This window comes from Asterias rubens, chromosome 11 (assembly GCF_902459465.1).
Source record: "Asterias rubens chromosome 11, eAstRub1.3, whole genome shotgun sequence".
Lineage (NCBI taxonomy): Eukaryota > Metazoa > Echinodermata > Asteroidea > Forcipulatida > Asteriidae > Asterias > Asterias rubens.
Genome location: NC_047072.1, coordinates 3,092,757 through 3,118,249, shown reverse-complemented (window position 1 = coordinate 3,118,249; position 25,493 = coordinate 3,092,757). Strand labels below are relative to the sequence as shown.

Genomic DNA, 25,493 nt, shown 5'->3' with positions numbered 1-25,493 from the left:
AACGCATCCGAAGGTTTATGCGTTATGATTGGTCAGAGAAAGGTCACATGGGTTGTATCAAGATAATCTATAATAAAGACAGCTATGACCAATAAACATAACAAGTATAAACGTGTGTGATAAATGTGTGATAGTTTTGTATGCACTGTGTTCGTGCGTAAAAATAACCGTTTTCTTTGTTTTTACTATTTTTTAATTCATTAAAGACAGTGGACACTATTGGTAATTGTCAAAGACTAGTCTTCACAGTTGGTGTATCTCAACATATGCATAAAATAACAAACCTGTGAAAATTTGAGCTCAATCGGTTGTCGAAGTTGTGAGATAGTAATGAAAGAAAAAACACCCTTGTCACACAAAGCTGTGTGCTTTCTGATGCTTGATTTTGAGACCTCAAATTCTAAACTTGAGGTCTCGAAATGCAATTCGTAGAAAATTACTTCTTTCTCGAAAACTACGTCACTTCAGAGGGAGCTGCTTCACACATTGTTTTATACCATCAACCTCTCCCCTTTATTCGTAATCAAGAAAGGTTTTATGATGATAACTATTTCGAGTAATTACCAATAGTGTCCACTGCCTTTAACAAGTAACATTCTAAAGCTTTAGAATTGTGCAAAGCACACTTTAAAAAAGGAGAGGCGTTATGTGCAGTTCTGTCATAAGGGTCTAAAAGAACAGGACGGGGATGGGGGTTGTGTGAGTATGTCGGATAGTGGGGATGGGAAGGGGGCAACAAAGGTGACTGAGTAGGCACTGTCCTGGCAATACTCTTTAACAAATTAATTAGCTATTTTAGAGAAACGCTGTGAAAGTAAACCACATGGGATTTGGTATGGTCTCGGGTATTACATATACCATCCCGTGACTATTTGGATGTCGTTTTACTTGCTGATATAATTCGATCTACTTTGTCTTTTGAGGTCGCTTTTCAAATATATAGGGGATGGTTAAAACAACCTTTTTGTTAATGTTTTGCATGAATCCTCAATACAAAATTGTGTGTGTGGGGGGGGGGGGGGGGTGGGGGAGATATCGGTCAATGACGTCATGTGCCTTGCATCTATTGGTAGAAATTAATTTGTTTGAGGGGTTTGGGGACAGAACCAAGTTGGGACTTCATGAAATAAACTCCAGACAGCAAATTCAGAAAAAAAGAGTCGCAAAAACAACGCTTGATAACATTAATTTTATTACAATAAAACTAGGAATTTCAAACCCAGTACAGGAATAAACTGGAGAGTGAGCATTCTGATGGATACAAGACAAAATGTCCGGATCTGAGATAAAGACTTACCAAAGAAATAGGACTCGAACTGTTAGAATTTTTTTTTTACTGTAAACCCCCCCCCAAAAAAAGGAATATTCCCCCCCCCAAAAAAAAAAAAAAAACAAAAAAAAAAAAAAAAAAAAAAAAACAATCACCACTGCTTGGAAAATGATCTCGGCGCAAAGAGGAACAGAAATAATATTGGTACTTTGGGAAATTTGCTTGAGTAAAAAGTCAATGAGATGGGAGACATTGGGGTAAAAGAAAATACCAAAAGGAGAGTTAAATGCCTACAAGGGTGCGACTTCTACTAGCTTTGCTCACATATGAAAACGGTATTGGAAACTTAAAGTTTTTCATAAGTGAACAAACTAGGTGTAACATGCCCTCCTTAGTTGAGCTTGAAATAAAACACAAGATGATGGTCGTTAAAGGCAGTGGACACTTTTGGTAAATACTCAAAATAATTATTGTCATAAAACCTTTCTTGATTACGAGTAATGGGAAGAGGTTGATAGTATAAAACATTTGAGAAACAGCTCCCTCTGAAGTGAAGTAGTTTTCGAGAACGAAGTAATTTTCCACGAATTTGATTTCGAGACCTCTGATTTAGAATTTGAGGTATCGAAATCAAGCATCTGAAAGCACACAACTTCGTACGGTGTGACCATGGTGTGACAGGGCTGTTTTTTTCTTTCATTAATATCTCACATACTATTAAGACACGGCTGAGTTCGGGCGGTGTGTTCTTGGCCCGAGTGGGCTGTTCTCACGCCCGAACGATGAACTCATGACCCGAGAATGATTCACTCGGAACAAGATCACACACCACCTTTCATCGGGGGTTTCGAGAACAACACTTTACAAAATGGCAGCACAACATCAAGAAAATAAGTAAATTAGATGCAAAATGGTTGAAAGTTGTCATCTCAAAGAAAACAATGAAAGTGTGGTCTCTTTTCTACTGTCGGGTTTCCAACTGTTAAAAAACATCCTATTTAACTGACGAACCACGTTGTCACATGACCAGTATCGAACCTCTTTTCGTGGCGCTTTTATCACATCGTCGTTTGAGCAGATAAACCAAGAACAGCGATCCGTCTTGTTCTCGAGCATCCAAGAACACACCGCCCGAATTCGGCCAAGAGTCTGGGCTGTTAATAAGGTTTTCTCAAAGAGGGCGCTATCAAACAAAATAATCTGCGGGGCGGCAGCATTCCCGTCCCCCCATGGTTTACTTTATTTTACCATGTAACTGCTTGACACATCTTGAGGACGAGTATGCAACGCACGACTACTTCGCATGCGGTGTAGTGTAGGGGTGTATACAAAAGTGTACATCACACTCCACTGGTATGTATTGTGCATGATGCATTCTGGATGGCCGCGGTAAGATTGAATGCATGCCATGCATGCTATAAATATATACACACAATCTGTCAAATGTGTCATTTATTTGTCATTCAGCGACGAGTTTTCTTTTTACTACTCTCGGAAAAGTTTCCGGATGGCGCCACCACTTTTTCATTCGATATGAAATAATATAGTATCTAATTTACCTCAATGAGATATCCCTTTTTGTAAAAATGAGTGAAAAAGTGGTGGCGCCATACGGAAAGTTATCCCTACTCTCTTCTCATACGATCTTTTGCAGGAGGCCAACAGGGGAGAAGGTAATGTAGACAGTAGTAGTAGTCCCACTTGTGTGGCCAAGGATAGCTGATTCTATCCTTGGCCACACAACAAGTGGGGCTAAGGCAGTAGGTGCTTGGCTCTATGTTCATGAAGAACACACTTTTCGGATGTTTCTGGATTTTGTTTCGTAATCGTATCCTATAAAAATAAAATTATCCCCCACCTATATTTAATAAATAAATCCTGCTTTCACTTTTTTATAGGGACCTACTACTACACTTCCTTGCATGCCTTTTTGTCAACTCCTCCAAATTTATTTAAAATCCAAAAGAGGCAAAGAACTTTAAAGAATACGAATAAAAGGGAATTTTCATAAGCTTTAGTTTATTTAGGGGGCCTACCCATTTCAGTATAAAAATTGAATTTTTGTCTGGGTGAAAAAAAATTCTTGGTCGGCTGCCATCTTGCTGTTTTTTTACAGCGCTTGCGCAACATGGACAAGGGGGGGGGGGGGCGCTTTCTTGCATATGGATTAGGGAAAAGTGTGGGCCACCATTTATCCATTGCGATTCGATATGAAATAATATATACCGGTAGTATTTAAGTTTCCTCCAAGAATCAATGAGGTGAGATATCCCTTTTGTAAAAATGAGTGAAAAAGTGGTGGCGCCATACGGAAAGTTATCCCGCGTGATGTTAAAAATTGATCGCTGACGTCTTGGGTCAAGACTAACCCATACCTCACCTGCCATCTGTAAAAGTGGTTGAGTTGACGGCAAGTTGACGGTCACAAGCGAGTTGACGGCACTAGTACTGTAGGACTGCTTTTTTTTATGCCAGATTGTTTACGGACGGACACTTGCTACATGTAGTTACTAATACTAGTGTTAGTAATACCAGTATACAAATATTGACTGCTTTGATTGAGTGCTATGGTTAAAACTACGACTCCAAAGGTGATCCTCGGAGTGTTCCATTTTCCCCAACCGAGGTATAACATTCAGTCAGGGGATCACCAAGGGAGTCGGAGTTTAACCATAGCACGAGTTAAAGTTGTCAGTATGCCTACATGTATTTGTTTTATAACAGCTAAACAGACTATTTATCATCCTTCTTACGCGCGTTTCAGATCCACATCACAGATGCACAACTGATTGGGTGTGATATAGTCGTTGGACTATTACACGGCAAACAATGCACTACACGGCTGTCGTTTCTAGTAAAACTAAGACATATCATGTGATGCGCTCTAAACCAATGAAAAGGCAGAATATTTGTAAGGGGTGTACAAATATTCTGCCTTTTCATTGGTTTAGAGCGCGTCACATGATATGTCTTAGTTTTACTAGACGGCGGCCGTGTGATAGTGCATCGTTTGCCGTGTAATAGTGCGTCGTTTGCCGTGTGATAGTCCAACGACTATCACACGGCGTGCAGTACCCAAACGTGTTTTTACACACCTCGATCCAATCAGTTGTGCATCTGTGTATTTTAAACACGCGTACGAAGATGATTAGTCTGTTGGGGGTGTTATAAAACAAATATTGACTGCTTTAACTCGTGCTATGGTTAAGACTACGACTCCTCGGTGATCCCCGGATCGTTCCATTTTCCCTCGGCTGTGCCTCGGGAAAATAGAACACTCCGGGATCACCTCGGGAGTCGTGGTTTTAACCATAACACTCGAAGCAGTCAATATTTGTATATTGTACGTGGTTGGTTAGCGCATGATTGAGGAAGGAAGAAATAAGCCCACCTCTTAAAACATCTGTCTCATCACAGTCGCCGTTACAGTAATGCAGTAATGGAAGAGACGTGCACCATCATCATTTCTTGCCTGGCTTCTCAGAGCTGACAAGACGTCATATATAGTTATAGATAAGATTTAACCCTCCAAAGTGAACAAAAAGCTTACATTATGGATAACTTTCCGTATGGCGCCACCACTTTTTCACAATTTTTTACTAAAAGGGATTCTCATTGAGGCAAATTAAAAGATACTATATTATACTATTTCAAATCAAATGAAAAAGTGGTGGCGCCATACGGAAACTTTTCCATAATAATGCCTGCTAAACTAAGACCCATGAAGAGTACTTTAAATTTCACTCTTGTAGTTGAACTGGCGGGACTCGATGATTGATGTATTATACATTATTACCAGAAATGTTTGTACCTATGTATTTATAACAAAACCATATTCAAAATGTGACTGAGTCATCACAAGTTATTGAACTGTCCCTTTTTGTGTTTTTCAGACTCTAAAGTAAGTACTTAGTAGGACTATTTGTTTAATGTTTGGTTCTCTTCAATTGTGAATTACATATTACACTGAACATTGCTGTTATTCAATTGTTAAAATACACTAAACTGCCGCTGGACTTGTCTGGTCACAATTTTACTGGCCCGAAACTAAACAACCAATCTGCGGCCCAGTGTAAAATTTTAGCCATGCAACTAGTTTTTTGTGTGAAAGAGTCTCCTACACATGTAGCTGATGCTGACAGTGTGTTTGCATGAATTATGTTCCTTTAGATAATAATATTAATATCACTGTGGGTTTTCAAATTGACAGATTATTGATTTCATAGAGAACCCCTAGCAACCAGAATCTGCTGAGCACTGCTCTGTATGTACAGCAAGAATGTCGGTCAAAATGGAAACAGACGCTGGTGACATCACAAGTGCAGTTAAGAAGATTGATGGTAAATATACATACCTCATTATAGGGTGAAGTATTCACCCTCAGTGGTCCGTTGTCTGTGAATGCCATTTACATGTAGAACACCTGCAGGACTGGTACAATTCTCTCCAAGTAGCTCTGCTGACATCACATTTGGATAGCAATGCCTGAATTTTGCAAATTGTTTTGTGGAAAACTGTATGCACATGTTAAGGGAACATGTGTAGGCCCTTTCACACTACTAAAAATCTCCATGTTGGACATGGATACGATCTGGATAATGTGCACTGACCTTTTCACACTACAACTTTTCATTCGGTTCGGATATGGCGCATTATCCGTGTCGAAACCAACCCTGCCCGGGAGGTGGGTTGATAAATCTCTATCCATGTCGAAGATTCCAACAGGGTTCAAAAGCCCTAGTGTGAACACCTCCAATTTAATTTTTGATCCGTGTTGAGTGTACGTGGCGCCATCCGCGCACACTACAGTTGTCCAGCGCGTAAAGAAAACACGCGTACAAAAGGCGTTGTGCGCATAAAAAGTAGCTGCGTCCCACTTCGATCCGCTTAAGATTTTGCAGTGTGAAACGGTCGGATAATACCCGGATTGAAAGTAACACATGTAACAAAAAAGCTTATTTCGCGCAGAGCTATAGTGTAAAAGCGAAGCTGTTTGTATCCGTGGTTAAAATTTCCAGAACCAACACGGACCCTATCCGAATAAGGTTCGACACGGATTGAAGGTCAATAGTGTGAAAAGGCCTTATGTAGCCTTGCACTGAGCTAAATCCATCACAAGAACCATTTCTGCCTTCACACTTACATGTACAACCGTCGATTTCACCAAACTCTTCTTAACTTAGGCCTAATCTTCGTCCTCGTATCCAAATACGTAGGAAGCATTGAACCTATCCTCCCGTCCTAACTCGAGTTAGGATTCATCCTAGAGTTTTGTTAAATCGGCTGCAGGTACCCAATCACTCCTGGGTGAAGAGAAGCAATAATAGTTAATCTTCATGTAAGTGTCTTGCACAAGGACACAAGAGTGTCATGGATTGGATTTGAACCCACACTCTAATAAGTCAGCCAACAGAACATGAATCATGCACTAGAACTTTCCTTCGTGACACTCTCAACAAACTTGTTGGTTAGATTTTGAAGTTTCACCATACTTGTTTTAAAATGAAACAGAAAGCAAGCAATTTTGTTTGTCTTGGAAAAGGAAATTTCATCCAGTGAAAGTAATGAGTGACAATTATTTATGTCGAGTAAAGATTGTTCATTGAGCCCAGCTTGTTTAATCAACAGATCTTGTGAATCAATTATGTCAAGAACAAGAAGAGCAGAGATGTGATCAGATAATGGACCAGCTGCTAGACATCTCACAGTCAATAATAGGGTTGGACACCAGACTACCACAGAATCAGAGTGCAGAAATACAGGTAATTCTTGATGCACAAAAACCCTGTCCTTGGTGGCATCAAACTAAACATAAAATCAAGTTGGTCTCTCACCAGTTTTTGTTTAAACCTTGTTAATGTATATGAGATGTTTTCGTCATGATCAAGCAGACCTCTGGCTTTACACTGTTACATGAAATGAAGACCTCAAACGCATGCAGTTTCCATATCATACATTAACTATGGGAGGCACATGCAGTAACTGAACATGAGTTAATACAGGCCTGCTCGATAATGATGACTTGACAACAATAAACTATAGACGATGTGACCTCTGACGTCACACGAAAACCATAACATGATTCGCGCGCATACCGCCGGGCAAAACTTTTGTGTTTTGGCAGCCAGCTAGGAAGTGTACACAATCTTACCATAACTTCGCAACTCGGTGCCCGGCGAAGCATGACGTATATCGTGTTTTGTCAACAGAGGGCGGTTTGAATGTATAGGTCACACTGTCTATAGCTGAAATGCTAAACTGCCTGCACCACCTTAAGCTCATAAATAAATGTACCATGTATTCATTGTCCCGAGGTAGATCCCAGAGATGGCTGCCTAACTATGAGTCTCCATAGGTCTCTGTTCCTTGCTACATTGTAGGTGCCCTGCTGCTGCCACAGATGGTATGTCAGTTTCATCACAGAAGTGCTTGATATCTTCCAGCCATCGATTTCCCGGTCTACATGTATGTGTACATGTACCTCTGTGTCTGCTACCTGCAATGTGACCTTCTTAGATAATTTTGGGGTATCGGACGCTGCCCATTCTGTTCGCATGCCCAAAATACTTTAGTTTTGTTTTCCTAATTGTAGTTGGAAGATCTTTGAAGAAGTGAAGCAGTTCACGTAGTCTTATATATATATAGAATGGTTTATTAAAAAATGTCATAAGCAGCCACGTGCTGAATTGCAACAATTTACAATAAAAAGGTGAAACAATACAAAATTTGATAAAAAAGTTATACAAATTACATTAAAATTTGACATTAGAAATTTCCTGATAAAAGAAAATAAGGGACATAACCAGTTTGGAAATAAAACAATATTACTTGTAGACAAATTGAAAGGGTAAGAACTGCAAAACTGCAATAATTATAGTGTGAGAGTTACTGAGAATTAAAAAGATTTATGAAATAAGGGACAGCACTATCTCTGAGTCTACTAGTCTTACATTTAGGCTGATATATCAAATTAGTTTTGCGATAAACCCTGTGATTTTTGGGGGGTTGGAGGAGGTGCGCGGAGTCTGTTTAGCAGTTAACTCTGAGGCAAATTTTGAACACAGTGACCTGCGTCGATTGCTTAGACTTGGTAAATTAAGAGACTCTAATGCACTAAGGTAGTCATTGTAAACATAGTAAACATCCCCTAAAATAAGCTTGATGACACGCCTCTGGATTCTTTCCAATTGTTGCACATGTTGTTGAGGTAGTGCACCATTCCAAAGTGTAAGCTGCATATTCAAGGAGTGGTCGCAGGTATCCTTTATAGATTGTTATGAGGTCGTCTACGGGTAAGGCACGGCCTTTAAGAACACGAATCATATGAATTCGACTGTTAGCTTGTTGGAGTATACTGTTGATATGCGACCCCCACTTCAAATCCTGCTGGATATGGACACCAAGTAGTTTAACGGTTTGCGATTGGGTCAAGGGATGGCTATTGATCTCCAGAGCTGGGGGTGGTTGGGGACTTCGAGAAAAAGTAATTTCCAGGGAGTTGCATTTTTGGGGATTGAGCTTCATGTTGTTAGTAGCTGACCATTGCACAAGGGAATCTATTGACTGTTGCATTTGTGATTGGTCCTGAGAGGAGCGGCATTCTATTAAGTTCAAATCGTCTACATACTTTCAGCAGAAGGTTGAGTTGTCGAGATTTTGGCATGCATCATTAATGACTGCTGAGAAAACAACTGGCCCAAGCCGAGTTCCCTGTGGTACTCCAGCATGCATATGGGTCCAGTTGGATAAGACTCCCTTATAGCGGACACACTGTTGACGATTAGTTACGAAGTTTGCTATCCATTGAACAAGGCACGGTTCAACACCTAGATGAATCAATTTGGATATGGCTTTGTTGTGGTCTATTAGGTCAAAAGCCTTGCTGAAGTCAGTTGTGACGAGTGTCGATGTTGGTACAAAGTATTCATCAGATCAATTAGGCAGTGTGTAGTAGAGAGTCCCTTTCGATTCCCGAACTGGCGTGGGTCAAGATGCGGTTCGAGGTCAAGTGTAGTTCATCTGGCGACAAAACCTTCTAAAACTTTGGCAAAGTGGTCTGTTAACGCGATTGGCCTCAGCTTATCAACCGATGCAGGGGAAGTTTTGGGAATAGGGATGATGACAGCTCTTTTTCAGACATCTGGAACAATACCAGATTGAAGGGAGGTATTGAAGATGTGGGCCAAGGGCGTGCTCAGTTCGCAGGCGTATTCTTTTATGATGCGTGTAGGGATGTTGTCTGGTCCTCCAGATTTGCCACGTTTAATGTTTTTCAGCTGGTGATAAACTTCCCAAGGATGGATAATTGGGACAGAGGCAGGAAGAGGTCGGTAGGCAGGTAACTCCTCCGCATTGATTGGTGGTAGGTCACTTGCCACAGAAGCAAACTGGTTTCAGAAGGAAACTGGTTGTTTATGCAATATCAAACAAATTGTTGGTCTCAATTCCTGGCACTTTGATTGGTTTGCTCTCTTTGTTTGAATAAATTGTCTAAATTGTGGGTCAACAAGAAGTTGTGTAAGGTCCAGCTGATTGAAATCACCCATGATCACTATACCAGCAAACTGATTGTTGGTGAGAATGGTGTCAATAGTTTCATGGAGATGGGCAAGCAAACGATCGGCGACAGGACTGTTTGGTGGGTAATACACTACCGCAACTACAGTGTGTGATATACCTAGTTCTTGGTAGGCGTGGATGATCGGGATTTTGATCATCCTTTACATATAGTGCAACACCACCACCGCGTTGAGCAATTCGTGATTTGGAGAACATGGTGTAACCGGGGATTGACACAAGATCAGATGGCAGATCCGATTTAAACCAAGTTTCGGTGATTGCGGCAATGTCAAATGTGTTGTCCACTGCAGTTGAGTACAATTCATCAAACTTGTTGTTTAGTGATCTCGCATTGCATAAATAAAATGTTGGCAGTTGATAAGGTTGCCTGTAGCAAGGGGTTGCTCTAACCTTTACAATTTGTCTCACATCAGAAATGTATTGGTTTCTGGTAACATCAATACGAACACGAGATTGTATAACTGGTATCCGGCGGTGAATGTGCGATCCAGCACGACGACCTCTATGCTTCTGCTTGCAGATTACCAAGTCACATATAGTTTGGTAACAACTTAAAAAAAGTTTGGACATAATAGATTGTTTGAAACTCAAAAGCTGCTCCTTCGAATACTTCAGATTGATCACATGATTCATGGTGATGGATAACGACACTGATTGACAAGTAGAAAATGATATGTCGACAATAAACGCCTATTCATGCACACAATGTACGTGCAATCAAGAGGGCAAAGTACATATGGAAGTTTGATAAAAATGTCTTATTTTACCCAATCTTGTATGATTTCACAGCCGCATTCCACTCACAAACATGGCTAGGAACAGCTCACGGCCTAATAAGATATCAGTTCAACAATAAAAAGGCAGACTCATCAAATGAAAGACGAATTAAGACTTACAAAACAGGAGCAAAAAAAGGGTGATGGCTGCAGCTGAACAGCGCCCTCTATGTGCTGCAAGGTCTGACCCTTCTGGTGACCCCCACATTTAATTCTACCAGATGTGTTTTTTATTCATGTATTTGTTTGATGTTGTTACCAAACAGCTGCAGAACTGTGCGGCATCGTTGTGGAACATCGCAGTGGCACGAAAAACTGGAGGATCACTGCACCAGGAGCTGGATGCTAAAGGTTGGTCTGGAAATAAACATAAAGCCATGTTATTCAGGGAATCAATGTGTGGTAAAGAGGTTTTAAACTAGTGGTTTAAACCCAATGAGGCCTGGTTCTTGATAATTTTACCTAGACGAAGTCAAGGTAAATTGGGCCTGGGCCTTCATCACATGGCAATTTGACCCTGCCGGCTTTAAACGGCCGTGTAAGAACTCGTCGCTACCCTTTTATTCCCTTAGTTATAGTGTTTCTTACCAAGTAAGTTTTCATGGCTATTTATTAATTTATTGATTTCTTCTGAAAGGTTTACCCTCTCTAAGTTTTGATTAAAATATGTAAATTATACAGTTGCACCAGCCCCCATCTATGTATACATGGCATCACTTTGTATACCTACATTATTTCCAGTTATTAAATCTGAACATGCATTTATTCACAGTACGCCACTTGGCTTGTAACTTGACGTTTTCCTTCGCCTCCTCAAGAGAGAACTGTGCTTCCCTCAAAAACCAGATTACTGTAAGTATTTTATTGTTTGTGTTGATTATTAATTTTAAAATTGAAAGTTTATTCTCTATGATGCATATTTATAAAACAATAAGTAAATTATTGTTTTGGGAAGATTCAATCCAGTATATTTACGCCTTGGTGACTAGTGTAACTACAGTTTTTCAACTACTCGGTTAATTGTGCAGCCTACTACAACAATTATTTTGGAAAGTTTGTAGATTTTCAATATTTTTTAGTAATCAAAAGCTGTCTTCGCCTTTACCCCAAAATGTGAGAACTGTGTCGTGAAATAATTTAAAGTCAAATTTGAAATTAAAACTGTTAAGATTTACATAAAACCAGAACGATAAAATGTAAACGGTTTTGTTGTGATTATTCTCAGATGGCAGGGAGAACCGCACGTGCATGGTTAGGTAAGGTCTGCAGTTTCCAACTTTTCCTTGTTTTTGTCTGACTTGACTTAGGAATAGAATTTGGAAAACAAATCCACAAGACTGCTGGGCGTGTAGCTCAAAACCTTTACTGGACCAGAGAATTTGTTACAAGATTGGAATCAAAATACTTCAATACTCACAGAATTGAAAGATTGTATTGATTAGTTTAAATTTAAAAGACAAGACCGCCAGACTTGTAATGATGTAAGTTTACTGACCCGCACTAACATCATTGGCTGGCTCTCACTATCATCACTGGCTTCAGGCCTGCAATCCAGTGTTAATTTTAAGCCCGGTTACTTCTAGGCGGTGAGAAGCAAGTATAGTCAAGTGTCTTGCTGAAGGATACAAATGTCCAGAGCGGGATTCAATTCCACTTCCCAATGACTCAGCTACCAGAGCTTGAGTTTGATACATTTTACTTAAAATCTGAGTGGCTGCGTCTACATTAGCCACCTGGTCAAATAACACAGAGTTAAAACCTAATCAGTATTTGCCTTTGTACATGTAGGAAGTTTATTCTTTCTCATATACATAGACTGTTCAATAAACAGAAAGGTTGTTATTTTGTTTTTCTTCATAGATTGCGAAAAACCTACCATGGCAGACCAGTCTTTAAGCTTAGCACTACAGGTTTGTATAGACTCAAACAAATAAATGCCTTGTTCAAGATACTGCAGTGTTTCTGATATGCAAATAATGTGAAACGCCTTTCTGTCTGGGGAGGGGGGACTGGGAAGAAAGGGGGTGACAAGGTTATCTAATTTACACACAGTCAATTAACATCTACCACAAAAATATAGTTTGTAGCTTTTCATTTGAACGCTTGTAATGAGTCAATCATTTAATCCCATGGCTTTCTTCCAAAACATGTTCTTTATGAACACTGGCCTTCACTCTACTGTATTTCTTTTCCACTGTGGTCAGAGCTCTGTATAGAGAGAGTTGCAACACAGAGTGACCAGTTTTCTTTGGTCATGAAGTTGGTGGACACCATTTTCGATCCAAATGCAACATTGCGCACATGCCTTTTTTGTCTAAAAGTGGCTTTCGTTGTCACGACTCTCCAAATAAACAGCTCTGATTGTGGATCACTCATGTCAAGGCCCTCTTGTGGCTGTAAAATGTACAATTATCTAATACACCACATTCTGTAAAAATACACAGTGGAAGTTCCTTGCTAATTTGTCTTGAAGCTAAAGCTGGGCAAGCTCTTGTCAGGAAACAAAACAATTGTATATTGACTTATGGGTCACTAAGCAAACTATTTCTCCTGAGAAAACTCTGCTTTTTGCACTGATTGGAAGTTGAATGCAGTGTTGCTTGCAGATGGCTTCTGACTGCAACTGTAAATTTTACATCAATAAAATACTATACAGGCATGTTGTTTTTGTGATAACTGAAAATAAGATTTGGGGGTGAATAAAGAAAAGGTTGGCGGGATTTAAATCAACGACCTCATGATTAACAGGCCGGCACTCTACTAACTGGGCTGTTTAGCCCTCATGTTGGTGTTCTATCTATTTTGTTATTTTCTTGCTCGGGGTGCCAGTCCACAGCCATACAACCGTTAGCTGCCATGCAGCAAGGGATCACATTCACACCCATGTTTAAGATACAATCTAAATGGCAATTAATAAACCACAAGGGAAACTGACTGTGTAAGTTTACAATTCCCATTCAGTTTCTCCTGTGGTTTGTTATCTGATAACTGAAAATAAGGTAAAACCATTGGAATTTTTGGTTTGTAGGGATTGGAGAAAATCCGCCGATTGCTCGAGACTTCTCCTGTAGGCTCTTCAGATGAGTGGATGGTTGATAAGCAACAACGCTGTCTAGAAGTAGACAGGGAAGCCCTTAGGATTTACTCTACCAAGGCAGAATGTGTAAGTATAAGATGTTAAGGGTCATCAGGATGAAAGGGTGAATGGCTTTAAACTGGGATGGTGGTGCTTTCTGCTCTACCAGCAGGGGACGATTTCACAAAAAGTTGAGACTAGTCTTAGGAGATATGAAAAACGTATGGCTAGTCCCAGGATGAGTAACTCGTCTTATAACTAGAGATAAGACTAGTCTTAACTCTTTGTGAAATCCACCCTAGGCTCCTAGTGGATACATGCTTGGGGACTGTGAAGGGTGTAGCCTGTTTCAGCCAAAGGAGTAGGTGGTGAATCCCGTTGGTGAATTCGGGTGGCAGTTGATTTGGGTCGGCAGCCCAAATCAGTAAAGTGTAGTAGCCCTCACCTTGAAGTGATCATCTGGCCTTTTCGATGGTTTTAAAAATTTCTTGGTTAAGTGTCTTGGTTAGGTGTCTTCCTTATACCTTGTTCACGCAGCTCCATGAAGACCATGCCGATCAGCCCAATCTCAAAACATCAAGTCGAGTATAATCGCCGTCACAATCGAGCAATTTGGCAAATTGAAGACTCCGCCCAACTTGACTGCTTCTACGTAGAAAGTGTTTCTGACTCGCTGTCACTACGATTACTGATGATTACACCAAGACCAATGTGGACCAAGTGGTTTTCTACCTCAAAATGGTGCTGCATTTTTATAACGACCACAGAGATCTCACCACGGTGCTACCACGCTGCTTGCAGGATAATGGCGTTCCCACTGCGACTTGTCTGGATAAATGTTGGCTACGACCCGGCTACAATTATTTTGAACATGTTCGAAATAAGCATGGGGAGAGCGTGCAGCTTCCCGACCAATGTTTGGAGATCCTCCCAAGTTTGGCCTGTGATTGGCCACGCTCTCGGCTACTTTTCCATCGTAGTCTATGTGTGAACGGGGCATTAAGGACACAAGTGTCACGGCTAGGGATTCGAACCCACACTCTGCTGATCAGAAACACCAGAGTTTGAATTCGGTCTCTTAACTGCTCAGCCACAACACTTCCTCAGTGAAAATGTCCTAAGTTCTAATCATTGAGCGTTTCTTTGCAGTCAGTGATGCAAGATGAGCACCAGGATGGACTCCAGTGGATGCAGAAAGCTGAAGCACTTCTACCAAAGCTCCCAAAAGAGGTATCCCACCCATCTTAATAATGAATAACAACTTTGCTTAATGATGAACAAATTACAAGTCTCTAACTTGTGTTTGATACCATTCAATTGCAAAACACCATTCTGAGAAAAGTGGGTCCCTACATTGTACCGGGGTGTTTCGATAATTCATTTCTCATTTTTTTTTTAAGAGCAAAATCTAGTGTGTTCATTGGTCAATGTTCGTGACATCACTGTATTGCAAAATATTTTGCCATACACATATAAAAAAATGGCGTACGCGTGTCAATAAAAATGGTCTCACAAAGAAATCACATAAACAATGACGCACTCAATGTTCTTCGAGTTCTATTTCTGTGGGTTGCACCAAAGTTCAATTCCATGTTACTTCTCAAGCCTGGAGTCACATCTTTGAGAGGGCAAAACCATCTTCATTTGCAAAGTGCACCTCTACAGGAAAATCTTAGAAGTCTATGAGAACATTTTAAATGGGCACAAAGGACCAGGGGCAATTGCCTCCGTTTAATTCCAGGCCTAAATTATTGTTGTGCATTCCTCCCTTACAAGTGCACCATTGGTTCAATGACAATCACTTATAATAGATCCGTCAAAGTTCTTCCTAAACTGGTTGATGTTTGAATGTTTTCCCCAGGCTCCCTTCTTGGCCATGCTGTGTTATAACATTGGATGTGATGCTTTGGAGAAGTGTAATTATGAAGCAATCGTCTCTTGGCTCAGGTAACATTTCTCACGTTTTTACATTTGTCTTCCTTTACCTTAAAGGCGTTGACAATTTTGGTAATTGTCAAAGACCAGTATTCTCACTTGGTGTATCCCAACATATGCATAAAATAATAGGTCTGCGAAAAGTTTGACTCAATCGGTCATCGAAAATACAAGAGAATAATGGAAAAACATCGCCTCTGGGGCACAAATTTGTGTGCCTTCAGATGCCTAAAAAAGGCTTCAAGACCTGAAGTCTTTAAATAGTTACTTGAGTGAGAAGCTATGTCTTTCTCAAAAACTATGTTACCTCAGAGGGCTCTGTTTCTCACAATGTTTTATACTACCAACAGCTCTCCATTTCGCATTACCAAGTATTTTTTTATGTTAACACTTATTTTGTGTAATTACCAGTTGTGTTCAGTGCCCAAGTGGATGGCCCATTGGAGATGAGATGAGATGAGGCCGCTTAAAAAAAACCAAAAAATACACAAACTTTAGCATAATGATCACAGCACCAATCATGGGTACACTTTTTTGTACAAAGACACAACATTAATAACAGATTAATATTGAGTAACTCTTTGCAGATCTTGTTTTCAACAAACTCAAGCACTTTTTATTGGTCATCAATTGTTTAATGATAACACCTTTGGAATAGCTGCTATGTACATCAATGGTTTTCAAACTGTTGTGCATAAAATGGAGAAAAAAAAAGTGTACCCATGATTGGGGCGGAACTCATATGCAATATTGACAATTTTCTCTTTTTAATAGGAGTGCCCTTTGTAAAATTAAAATGGCCTTGCCCTCTCAAAGATGATACTCCATGGTTGGACTTCACAAAGAGTTATCTCCAGTTAGGACGAGTTACTCGTCCGTTTTTAATAGCTCCTAGGACTAGTCCTAACTTAGGACTAGTCCCACCTCTTTGTGAAATTTACCCCTGGCCTGCTTAGATTGTACAGTTATATGAGCAAACATGACAGTTTTGATGTGGAGTTGAAAGTTTGTATGATTTGTTTACAGGGAGAGCTTTGAACTTGGTAAAGGCAAGTTCCCACTGGAGCCAGAGTTTCAGGTGAATTATGTTTGTCATGAATTCCATAAAACAGTAGACAATTATATAGAGAAGGTGTAGGGTTCAAATCCCCCTAAGGCTCCCATAGATACGCTCTGTGCTGGCAAAGAAACAAACTATGATACAGCGTTCAAGAGCAAAAAACGAAAACCGATATTTTGATTCATGATGGATCCTTCAGGCAACACAATGAGCCCTTCAGACAATCAGAGCATACTGATCGAAACGTTGAGTTGTCAAACCACCGGTTCTTTTCAGAACACTACTCAAAAGAGATAAAAGTGCACATACTGTCAATGCAAACATCACCTGATTAAACATGAACCCTTCCTGAAATAATCTGATACCCAGCTCTCCCTGATTCTGCAAACAGTTCCCTAAAAATGAACCAATCTTTCCACGTTCTGATTAACAAGTTTTAAAGTCTCCCTCATAATGAAACTTTGTCCCAGAAGCATATTACCCTGAAGTCACAAGTGGAAAATGGGGCATACAGGTATTTTGCTTTGCTTTTGCTATTGCTTTTGTGAGCAGTAAGAACCGGCTTTATATGTTGAATGTATCTCCCTGGTTGTGGTACAAAATATCCCTGATTGCAAGATGCAAATGTTGGCAGCTCTAGCCTGGCATGTGCGTAAACACTGATAAACAACTATATTGTTTATTTACGTGCATACATTCAATTTGCATATTTCTTGCAAAAGTCTAACAACTATGACCTTAACTAAAACAAGTTGTAAACTAAGACAAGTTGTATTTGTTGTTCTATCTAGGCAAGGACACTGCGCTTGCTTGCCAGTGCTTACTTAGACTGGGATGCTGCTCAGTACAGTCAGAAAGCTCTGAATGCTGTAGGCCTTGCTAATGCAGTAAGTATACATAGCTTGTCTTTACTTAATGCTCCTACAGTCTGAGCCTTCATAATATTCATCCTGGTTTTGAGGTATGCATAAACTATTCTAGCCTGAAATTGATAACAATGGAGTTCCACAAGTGCCACTCCACTTATCTAGATAACAAAATAGTTTATCTTGTGAAGACCTAAACCGCGAAGTTGACTTACTTGCATCATCTTATTTTACTTTGAGTAAGGGAGGCCATCTTTAACTAGCCCCCATTTAGCGCCGTAAACCCCCGGATCCTGGCGGTTTTTCCTTCACCACTTAAATGAGCTTATTATCTACAGGTCAATTCACAAAGCTACACTATGTCACACGAATATGCATGAGCTTTACTCAAACAGGCTGGGGCAGTGGCTTCAACAAAGGGACCAATTACCGGCACCTTTCTGCAGAGATCTTTAGAAATTGAGACCCAACACTTTGATTGCTCCACTTTGTTATGGCTGCTCGCTTCACCGGACAAGCCCTAATCTGCTGTGAACCATAGCCCAACACCTCCCAAACTTCTTTTGTTGTCCCATTGCTTATTCAGATGTTAATCCCCCTGGCAAGGGACTGGGGTTTTAATGAGCCCTTCCGCCAGAGCATGACCTCTTGGGCGCTGGTACATTATATTCATGATTTATGCAATCCTTTTGTAAGTGTTCACTGAGTTAAAATCCGCCGGGATCCGGCGGTTTACGGCGGAAAATGGGGGTTAGTTAAAGACGGCCTCCCTAAGTCGACTTGGGGGATCAAACTACAGCAAGCTGCTTGAATTAGCACCAAGGGTTTAATCCAAAACAATACTGTTTGGACCTTCTTAGGCTCCCATTTAAAGACGATACGACCTTTGATATCACATGTTTACAAAAGAGCCACAGAGCCTTGACTTCCTGTTTTACTTTCATAACTCTTGGTTGTATGTGGAAATTATGACACAAAATGTCAACTTTCCCATATGACCAGTGTAGTATCTTGCCTGCCAGACTAGCCAAAGAGTGTGCAAGGTCACACTTATTGTAAAAAAAGGTCACATGGTCTATACACCTTGGTTAAGAGAAGCAATTATGGTATTTAAAGTGCCTTCCTGAAAGACACAAGTGCCATGACCTGGAATCATCTAACTCTCAAATGACTCAACTGACACAACTTGAATTACGCAGTAGACTGCTTGGCCATGACTCACTTTCTGTGGACCTGGTTTGATCCCGCCTCGGACCAATCCCGCCTTTGATAAAGACTCTGCTTGGGTCAAAACAAGAGGCTATCAACTAAAACTATTCTTGTTATCTTTTATCATAATGAAGGAACACAGCCACCCATCCGGCTTGCACCTGAAGATTAAGATTCTTCTATGTACCAATGGTAGTGACAGCAGACTTAAAGGAGGTATGTAACGATAGTAAACTCTCATGTTATCTTAGCTCTGGTGGCCTTTCACTTTCGTAATACACTACAGTCTTTCAAAGCTTCAGAACTGATATCTTACCTGCAAGAAGCCACTAGTTAAGCTTGGGCGGTTCCTTCGGTTACCCGGTTCTACCCGGTTCCAAATTGAAAACCGGACCGGCGGTTCCACTCTTCTGTGGAACCGGGTACCTGCTTTTGTCGGTTCCGATTTTAAAAGACCGAGTCCCAACTATAAAAGGCTCTGTGGAGCCGATCCTGCGACGAACCGGCTCTAGAAATTGAGGCTTGATGTTGAAAGCGGTGACCGCAGATACAGTGTGCAAAGGCTTCAAGCCGACATGAGTATCAACTATCACGTGTGGCTGCATACACAGTGCACAGCCCCCTCCAATGCATAGGCATCTATACATGTATATCTCATGCATGATACAGAGTCCAAAGTCCAAATAGACAGCACGTTGTGATTGGCTGCCGATATATCCATATTCATAAAAGCTTGCCCCATGAACAAAACACACAGTACTGTATGCATGTACAGGCATGTACACTTGTATGTACAGAGACGACACACTGCATGCACTACGGACGTACTGCACTACGGATGTACTGCACTACAGACGTACTGCACTACGGACGTACTGCACTACGGACGTACTGCTACACAACGGACGTACTGCCGGCTAAATCAAAGACTTGTTTAAATGCAGGGAGAATAGGTGCTCGGTGGCACGATGTCTGATTGACTTGGGGTGGGTATTCTGGTATTTTCGTTAAAAATAGATCGGCTCCAATTGTGTGTGTGTGAGCTCGGGACCGATGTCTGATTAACTTGGTTATTTTCAGTTAAAATAGATCGGCTCAATTGTGTGTGTGTGAGCTCGGGACGGGCGGCTTATGTTTTATATTGAATTGGAACCGGGTATGTCTCAGAACCGAGCTTTTTTTCGGAACCGGAACCGAGCCCCAAATTTCTGGAACCGCCCAAGCTTACCACTAGTTTCAGGCCACAAATTTCACTGGATTGACATTCCTTGGCAGCATAGTCATATCTAGGACTCTGTATCTGTTAAAAGCACACAGGAAGAGTCCTGTATAGGGCGAATGTTCTCTATATATTCGTTAAGTTTCTTTTACCTTAGAGCTGTGTGTATACAAGACTGCAAATTAATTAAACCCTTAAAAAGAAGCCATTAACGATTCAAGGCCAGGCCATAATTTATGCGAAGCAAATTTGAATGTCACAGTGCTGTTTTCACAGCCAATGTTTCGCTAGAGTTGAGCACAAGTCAACTGTTGCGAATTATTTGTTGCAAATTTGTGACTTCAAATTTGTATCCACCTGCACTCACAGGAAGTATGAACTGGCCTTGAGCCATGCTTATGCTAAATAATTAGGGAATCAATTTAAGGTGAAGAGGTTTTCAACTTGTGGTTTAAACCCGCGCCAAGGCCTGGACTTGATAACTTTACCGAGACGAAGTCGAGGTAAATTATCAAGAACCAGGCCTCGGTGGGTTTAAACCACTAGTTGAAAACCGATTCAACACACTTAGGTCAAAAGGTAAAATAAATGCAAAAATTATAATTCTTCAATGATTTCTTTCAACACCACACCCCTCTGGCTATGAAATGGTAAGGCCCTCCGCCAACCTCAGGTAAACAACTCCTTATAAGGGAATGCTATGTGCGTCGCGCGTATCGTGTGATGTGGCACAACTGTTTCAGCCGTTGGTCTCGACCAATAGGAATGAAGAAACTGTCTTATAAGCGCTGTGTGTGATGGTGCAAGCTCGCGTGTCACGCCCATGTTATAATATGGAAATGTCAAAACCATGACTATGCCCTCAGCTTCGCTTCGGGCATAGTCATGGTTTTGACATCACCTTGGGCCTATAATTTCAACTGTGCCCCTCATAGCAGTCAATATTACTTTTATATACCAAATAATATAGATTCTTCTAAACTGATTGGTTAAAAGATTTCATGAACTGGGCCTTGATTTTGAAATGTATAAAGTGTATTGCTTCGTGTTTTTCATTTTGCATTCACGGGTAAAATATACCAATCCAACACCACTGGATAACAAACATAGTACAAGAGAATAGATGCCGCCGACAGCAAAAGCACAAAGCAGCTGATAAAATACGCCGTAAAAATCTTTGAAGACTATCCAAAGCTCATTAACAACCACATGAATCAACCTGATGTTTCTGTTGACGTAGATGAAATCTTGCTTCAGCCATTTTACGTTGCGAGTTTGGCATGAACACAAACAATTAAATTTCCCACACAAACAACTACGTTGAAAGGTCGTCTGCGAATAAAGGTCACAGCTATAGTTCATGTAGTTCGCGCCGTGACACGACGAACGTATACAACGCATCAAACACTTGCGCGACCTACATGTAGGAATACAGTGTGTTGAGACGGATCCATTATTTTCCAGGGTGGGCATAGTCGATTGACTATGCCCCGGGCATAGTCAATATGACGTCATCTTGAAAGAAAAAGCAGGCATATCTATTTCCATGACTCCCTTTTTAACCAATCAGACTAGAGGATTCTATATGTGAGGTAAATAACACTTTTTACTGGTGTTACATGTATATCATCCGTTCAAACAATTAACCCCCTGTGATGCCCTCTCGACCGATCAGAATGGATAAACTGTCTTAGGTATCTATGAATGTTCATTGTTAAATAAATTTAATCATGTTTGTGTTAATGATTCTATGAGTGCTGGCTGATGAGCATTGATTCATTCTGATTCTTTCATGACCAGCTATGGATGATCTGATGGGGCATAGTGACTTGAGTGTGAATCTGGCCATCCATACAGTACAGATGCTGGCTCAATATGATAAGTAAAGTGTTTCTATCTCTGTCAAAACATCTACTAAAGTCTGATTATAGGCACTGGACACTATTGGTAATTACTCAAAACAGTTATTAGCAAAAAACCTTACTTGGTAACGAGTAGGCCTAAATGGAACTGGTGAGAAACGGCTCCCTCTGATGTACATGTAATATAGTTTTTGAGAGAGAAGTAATTTTCCACGAATTTGATTTTGAGACCTCAGAAATAGATTGTGAGGTCTCGAAATCAAGCATCTGAAAGCACACAGCTTCAGATGACAAGGGTGTTTTTTCTTTCATTATTATCTCGCAACTTCATCGACCAATTGAGCTCAAATTTTTGCAGGTTTGTTTTTTTATGCATATGTTGAGATACTCCCAAGTGAGAAGACTCGTCTTTGACAATTACTAATAGTGTTCAGTGTCTTCAAAGCTGTCGATCATAGTTTAAACAATAAGGGCTAACCCATCATCACAACATTTTTTAGTCATGATTGGTGATGTTAGTGTTTGTATTAGTCGTAACATGGGCTGTCTAATTTGGCTGGGCAGTTCAAAACTGGATCCAAACTAGCGTCTTGGCAAATGTGGTAAAGCTCCCTTGCAGATCAAAAATGAGGCTAATTTGCATAATTTCTAGTTAGAAGTTCAGCGACGGAGTACATGTATGTGTATGGTTCGGAGTCGTATTACATGTATTATGTTTAATTTAACAAATCATTTTTATTTGAGTCACGACTTTCAGCAAACAAGATGTTGGTAGCACTTTGTAGAACTACAGCACTGAACTACAGCACAAATATGCGTAAGCTTTCATATCGACAGATTATCAGAAGCAATGAAAGGACAATCTAGTACGTAACATTTTCAAGGGTACGTCTTTGAAGATTATCCTATATGCCATTATCACTAGTTACTTTTGTTGTTGTCTAGTAAGCCTACAGTACATATATAGATAAAATAATGCATTGAGATCGTTACGTACCTGTAGCACAACGTTTAAAGGGTTTATTTGTGTAATTGATTAATTGTAGGCTGGACTTGAGTCTGAATTCCTGCAAGCGACTAACTGGTCAGTTCTCTGCGGACCCCAAAGTCAGTAAAATCTACCTCCAGCATCTACAGCTGTTGCTTAGCAACAAGATGATTCAAGAGGCCAAGCTTCTGGTAGAGGATTGCGTTAAAGGTGAGTCTTCTCAACGAATTTTAGTCACAACTATCTTTATTGTATAAAGGCCTGCAGGTTTGCGCCATCTCAGCAAACAAGGCTTTTCCTTCTTTTTCCTTATGTACATGTATGTTCCCGAAACCACTAAAAAAACACTAAGTTCTTGTTTGTGTCTCCACCAAGTTTCTCATTTTGTTGGTATTTATCAAGTATCATGTTTAGTTTCTGCATACATAACATGAATCTGTTTCTGTCCTTGTTTTGTTTCAGTCCAACCCACAGTCTTCCGTGTCAATGTTCAAGCTCTCAGACATCTTCACACCATACTATGGGAGCAGGCAGCAGAAGCTTATGATGTAAGGTTCATTTTGTTTACAAATATTGACAGCCTCGAGTGCTATGGTTAAAACTAGGACTTAGGCAAATAGATACTTGGGGGATCACCAAGTTTTAAACAGCTACTTGAGCGGAATAATTTAACGGAAATACTATTTTAACTTGTTTATTATCATTTGTTCACCATTTAAATGTAATTTTTGTATGTGTACACTTATGAATTTTTTGTAATTATCGATTAAAAAATCAGGCCCCAACCTTAAGGTTTTGAAAAACACTTCTGCCGTTGACGGCGTGATTCAACATGACAATGCTTTGACGTCAGGTCTGGGAGTTTGCTTTGTTATACCTCCACGCTGCAACAAAGCGGCTATACAAATCGGAGCTCCAAACTATGACGTACATGTAACATGAGTGACTATGTAACAGAGCTTTCCGCAAATCTTTCAGAAAAGTGCTGGATAAGGGTTTTCAAAATGATTGGTTTTTTTACACAGTTAAAATTTATCTATAGTCGTACGACTCGAATTCCTTATTGATACAACATTTTTTAAATGAAATTCAGCAATTTGAAATTTTCGTTCAAGCAGGTTTTTGAACCATTTGCAGGAGTCAAAGCAGTAATTCAAGCAGGTGTTTTAACCATTTGCAGGAGTCAAAGCAGTAATTTTGTTCTTTGTATTACACCCAATTATATTTTCTGCAAAGATGTCGAGGTATGGGCATAGTTTCTTTTATAGTACATGCACCTCGCTAATTTCTCACTAAAGTGTTGTTATCTGCGAAAGACTTCAGACCTGAAGCATTTCTTAGGCATCTGAAAGCACACAAATTTGTGCAACAAGGGTGTTTTTTTCTTTCATTATTTTCTTGCAACTTAGCCCGAATTGTCACAGATTTGTTATTTTATGCATACGTTGGGATGCACCAAGTGAGAATACCAAATGTTTCATTGCCTAGAAAAAATATTGGTGAATGGGTGGTTCAAAATAAATTTGGAAAAAATAAAAGAAACTTAAACATTGATCACTTTTGATGGCCCGTTTACCCACTTCAAGCTTTGTAATTCCCTCCTATTGTTAAGGTTTTCTTGCAATCACAACATGTGTAAGTCTGAAAATATAATTATACACTGTACATGTAACATCTATCTGTGTTATCCATATTGTTTTGATCAGTCAGGAGATAGCGCCAATGCTCTTGAATTGTACAACCAGTCATTAGCTCTCCTAAAAGGCACAGAGATTGAGACTGAAAACCTGGCCAAGCTTCAGAGAAACAGAGCATCATGTTTACTGAATCTTCAACAGATTGAACAGGTATGGACCTCAACAAAGACAATAGACCCTTCCCATGAAATATGTAAATTTCACATAGCGCGTGCGCACTAACGTTTGGCAAAACGAGGGAAAATCGCTGTTTTGTACACGGCTAATGGGTGCGTGACGCACACGCCATTGCGCGTCTGCTTAGTGCACAACTCTATGGTGTTTGCCAACCAACAGGGTCTATACGCATGCGTGAATGTAATAAGCATATTTCATGGGAAGGGTCCATTGTTAATGAGTTCAAGAACTGTACAATTCAGCCATGATATTCTTCCTACTACTTTAGTCTGCTTAGTGAAATAGTGAAACGTCTATTAAAGCCTACACCTTGTGTTTGTAGGTCAGAAACTGTTCCTACTCTTTTCCAAGGGCTAAATATCCTGCTATCCTGTAATATATCGACATGACTCTGAATAAAATGTCTAATTTTGTACACTATATCCCTTTCACATGACAAAGTCAAACTACACGTAGGGCCTTGGTCTCGAGTCTAGTTGTCTTGATGAAGGACGTTGGTCAAAATTAAACAGGACCTTTCACACAGCGCAGAAACCAATGTCCCGTGTCTCGGAACCTTCATCTTCTGAGGTGTCAAAGGTCAACATTGTTTATGTCCGTTTCACTGATATCTGTACAGCTAGAATAACATTGCTAATGTATGTGTTGGCTACCAACCTTTTTCCCGCACTGTCGTGAATCGCCCCCCCCCCACAAAAAAAAATATATATAATTGGTTTTAGTCATAACTATGACAAGAAAAACACGTAGTTGTGATATAAATTATGCTCCAAACATT

The 25,493-nt window shown here is 40.2% G+C and overlaps 1 protein-coding gene across 3 annotated transcripts in view; it reads left to right on the top strand.

The window, feature by feature from the left end:
- Nucleotides 1-2,546: 2,546 nt before the first annotated feature.
- The window catches only part of LOC117296906 (testis-expressed protein 11-like), a 76,905-nt gene continuing 53,958 nt past the window's right edge, over nucleotides 2,547-25,493 (top strand). The window contains exons 1-17 of one of the 3 annotated variants that reach the window (XM_033780012.1): nucleotides 2,547-2,623; nucleotides 5,481-5,610; nucleotides 6,899-7,032; nucleotides 10,893-10,977; nucleotides 11,399-11,478; nucleotides 11,852-11,882; nucleotides 12,487-12,536; nucleotides 13,655-13,789; nucleotides 14,852-14,932; nucleotides 15,564-15,649; nucleotides 16,664-16,715; nucleotides 17,489-17,584; nucleotides 18,907-18,988; nucleotides 21,792-21,873; nucleotides 22,900-23,051; nucleotides 23,304-23,389; nucleotides 24,548-24,688. In XM_033780012.1, the coding sequence (XP_033635903.1) occupies nucleotides 5,550-5,610; nucleotides 6,899-7,032; nucleotides 10,893-10,977; nucleotides 11,399-11,478; nucleotides 11,852-11,882; nucleotides 12,487-12,536; nucleotides 13,655-13,789; nucleotides 14,852-14,932; nucleotides 15,564-15,649; nucleotides 16,664-16,715; nucleotides 17,489-17,584; nucleotides 18,907-18,988; nucleotides 21,792-21,873; nucleotides 22,900-23,051; nucleotides 23,304-23,389; nucleotides 24,548-24,688 (1,434 nt within the window). In that variant the 5' untranslated portion in view covers nucleotides 2,547-2,623; nucleotides 5,481-5,549. Of the gene's footprint in view, nucleotides 2,660-2,844; nucleotides 2,944-5,480; nucleotides 5,611-6,898; nucleotides 7,033-10,892; nucleotides 10,978-11,398; nucleotides 11,479-11,851; nucleotides 11,883-12,486; nucleotides 12,537-13,654; nucleotides 13,790-14,851; nucleotides 14,933-15,563; nucleotides 15,650-16,663; nucleotides 16,716-17,488; nucleotides 17,585-18,906; nucleotides 18,989-21,791; nucleotides 21,874-22,899; nucleotides 23,052-23,303; nucleotides 23,390-24,547; nucleotides 24,689-25,493 lie in introns of those variants that run through there. The other 2 variants (XM_033780011.1, XM_033780013.1) reach the window with 2 other exon arrangements.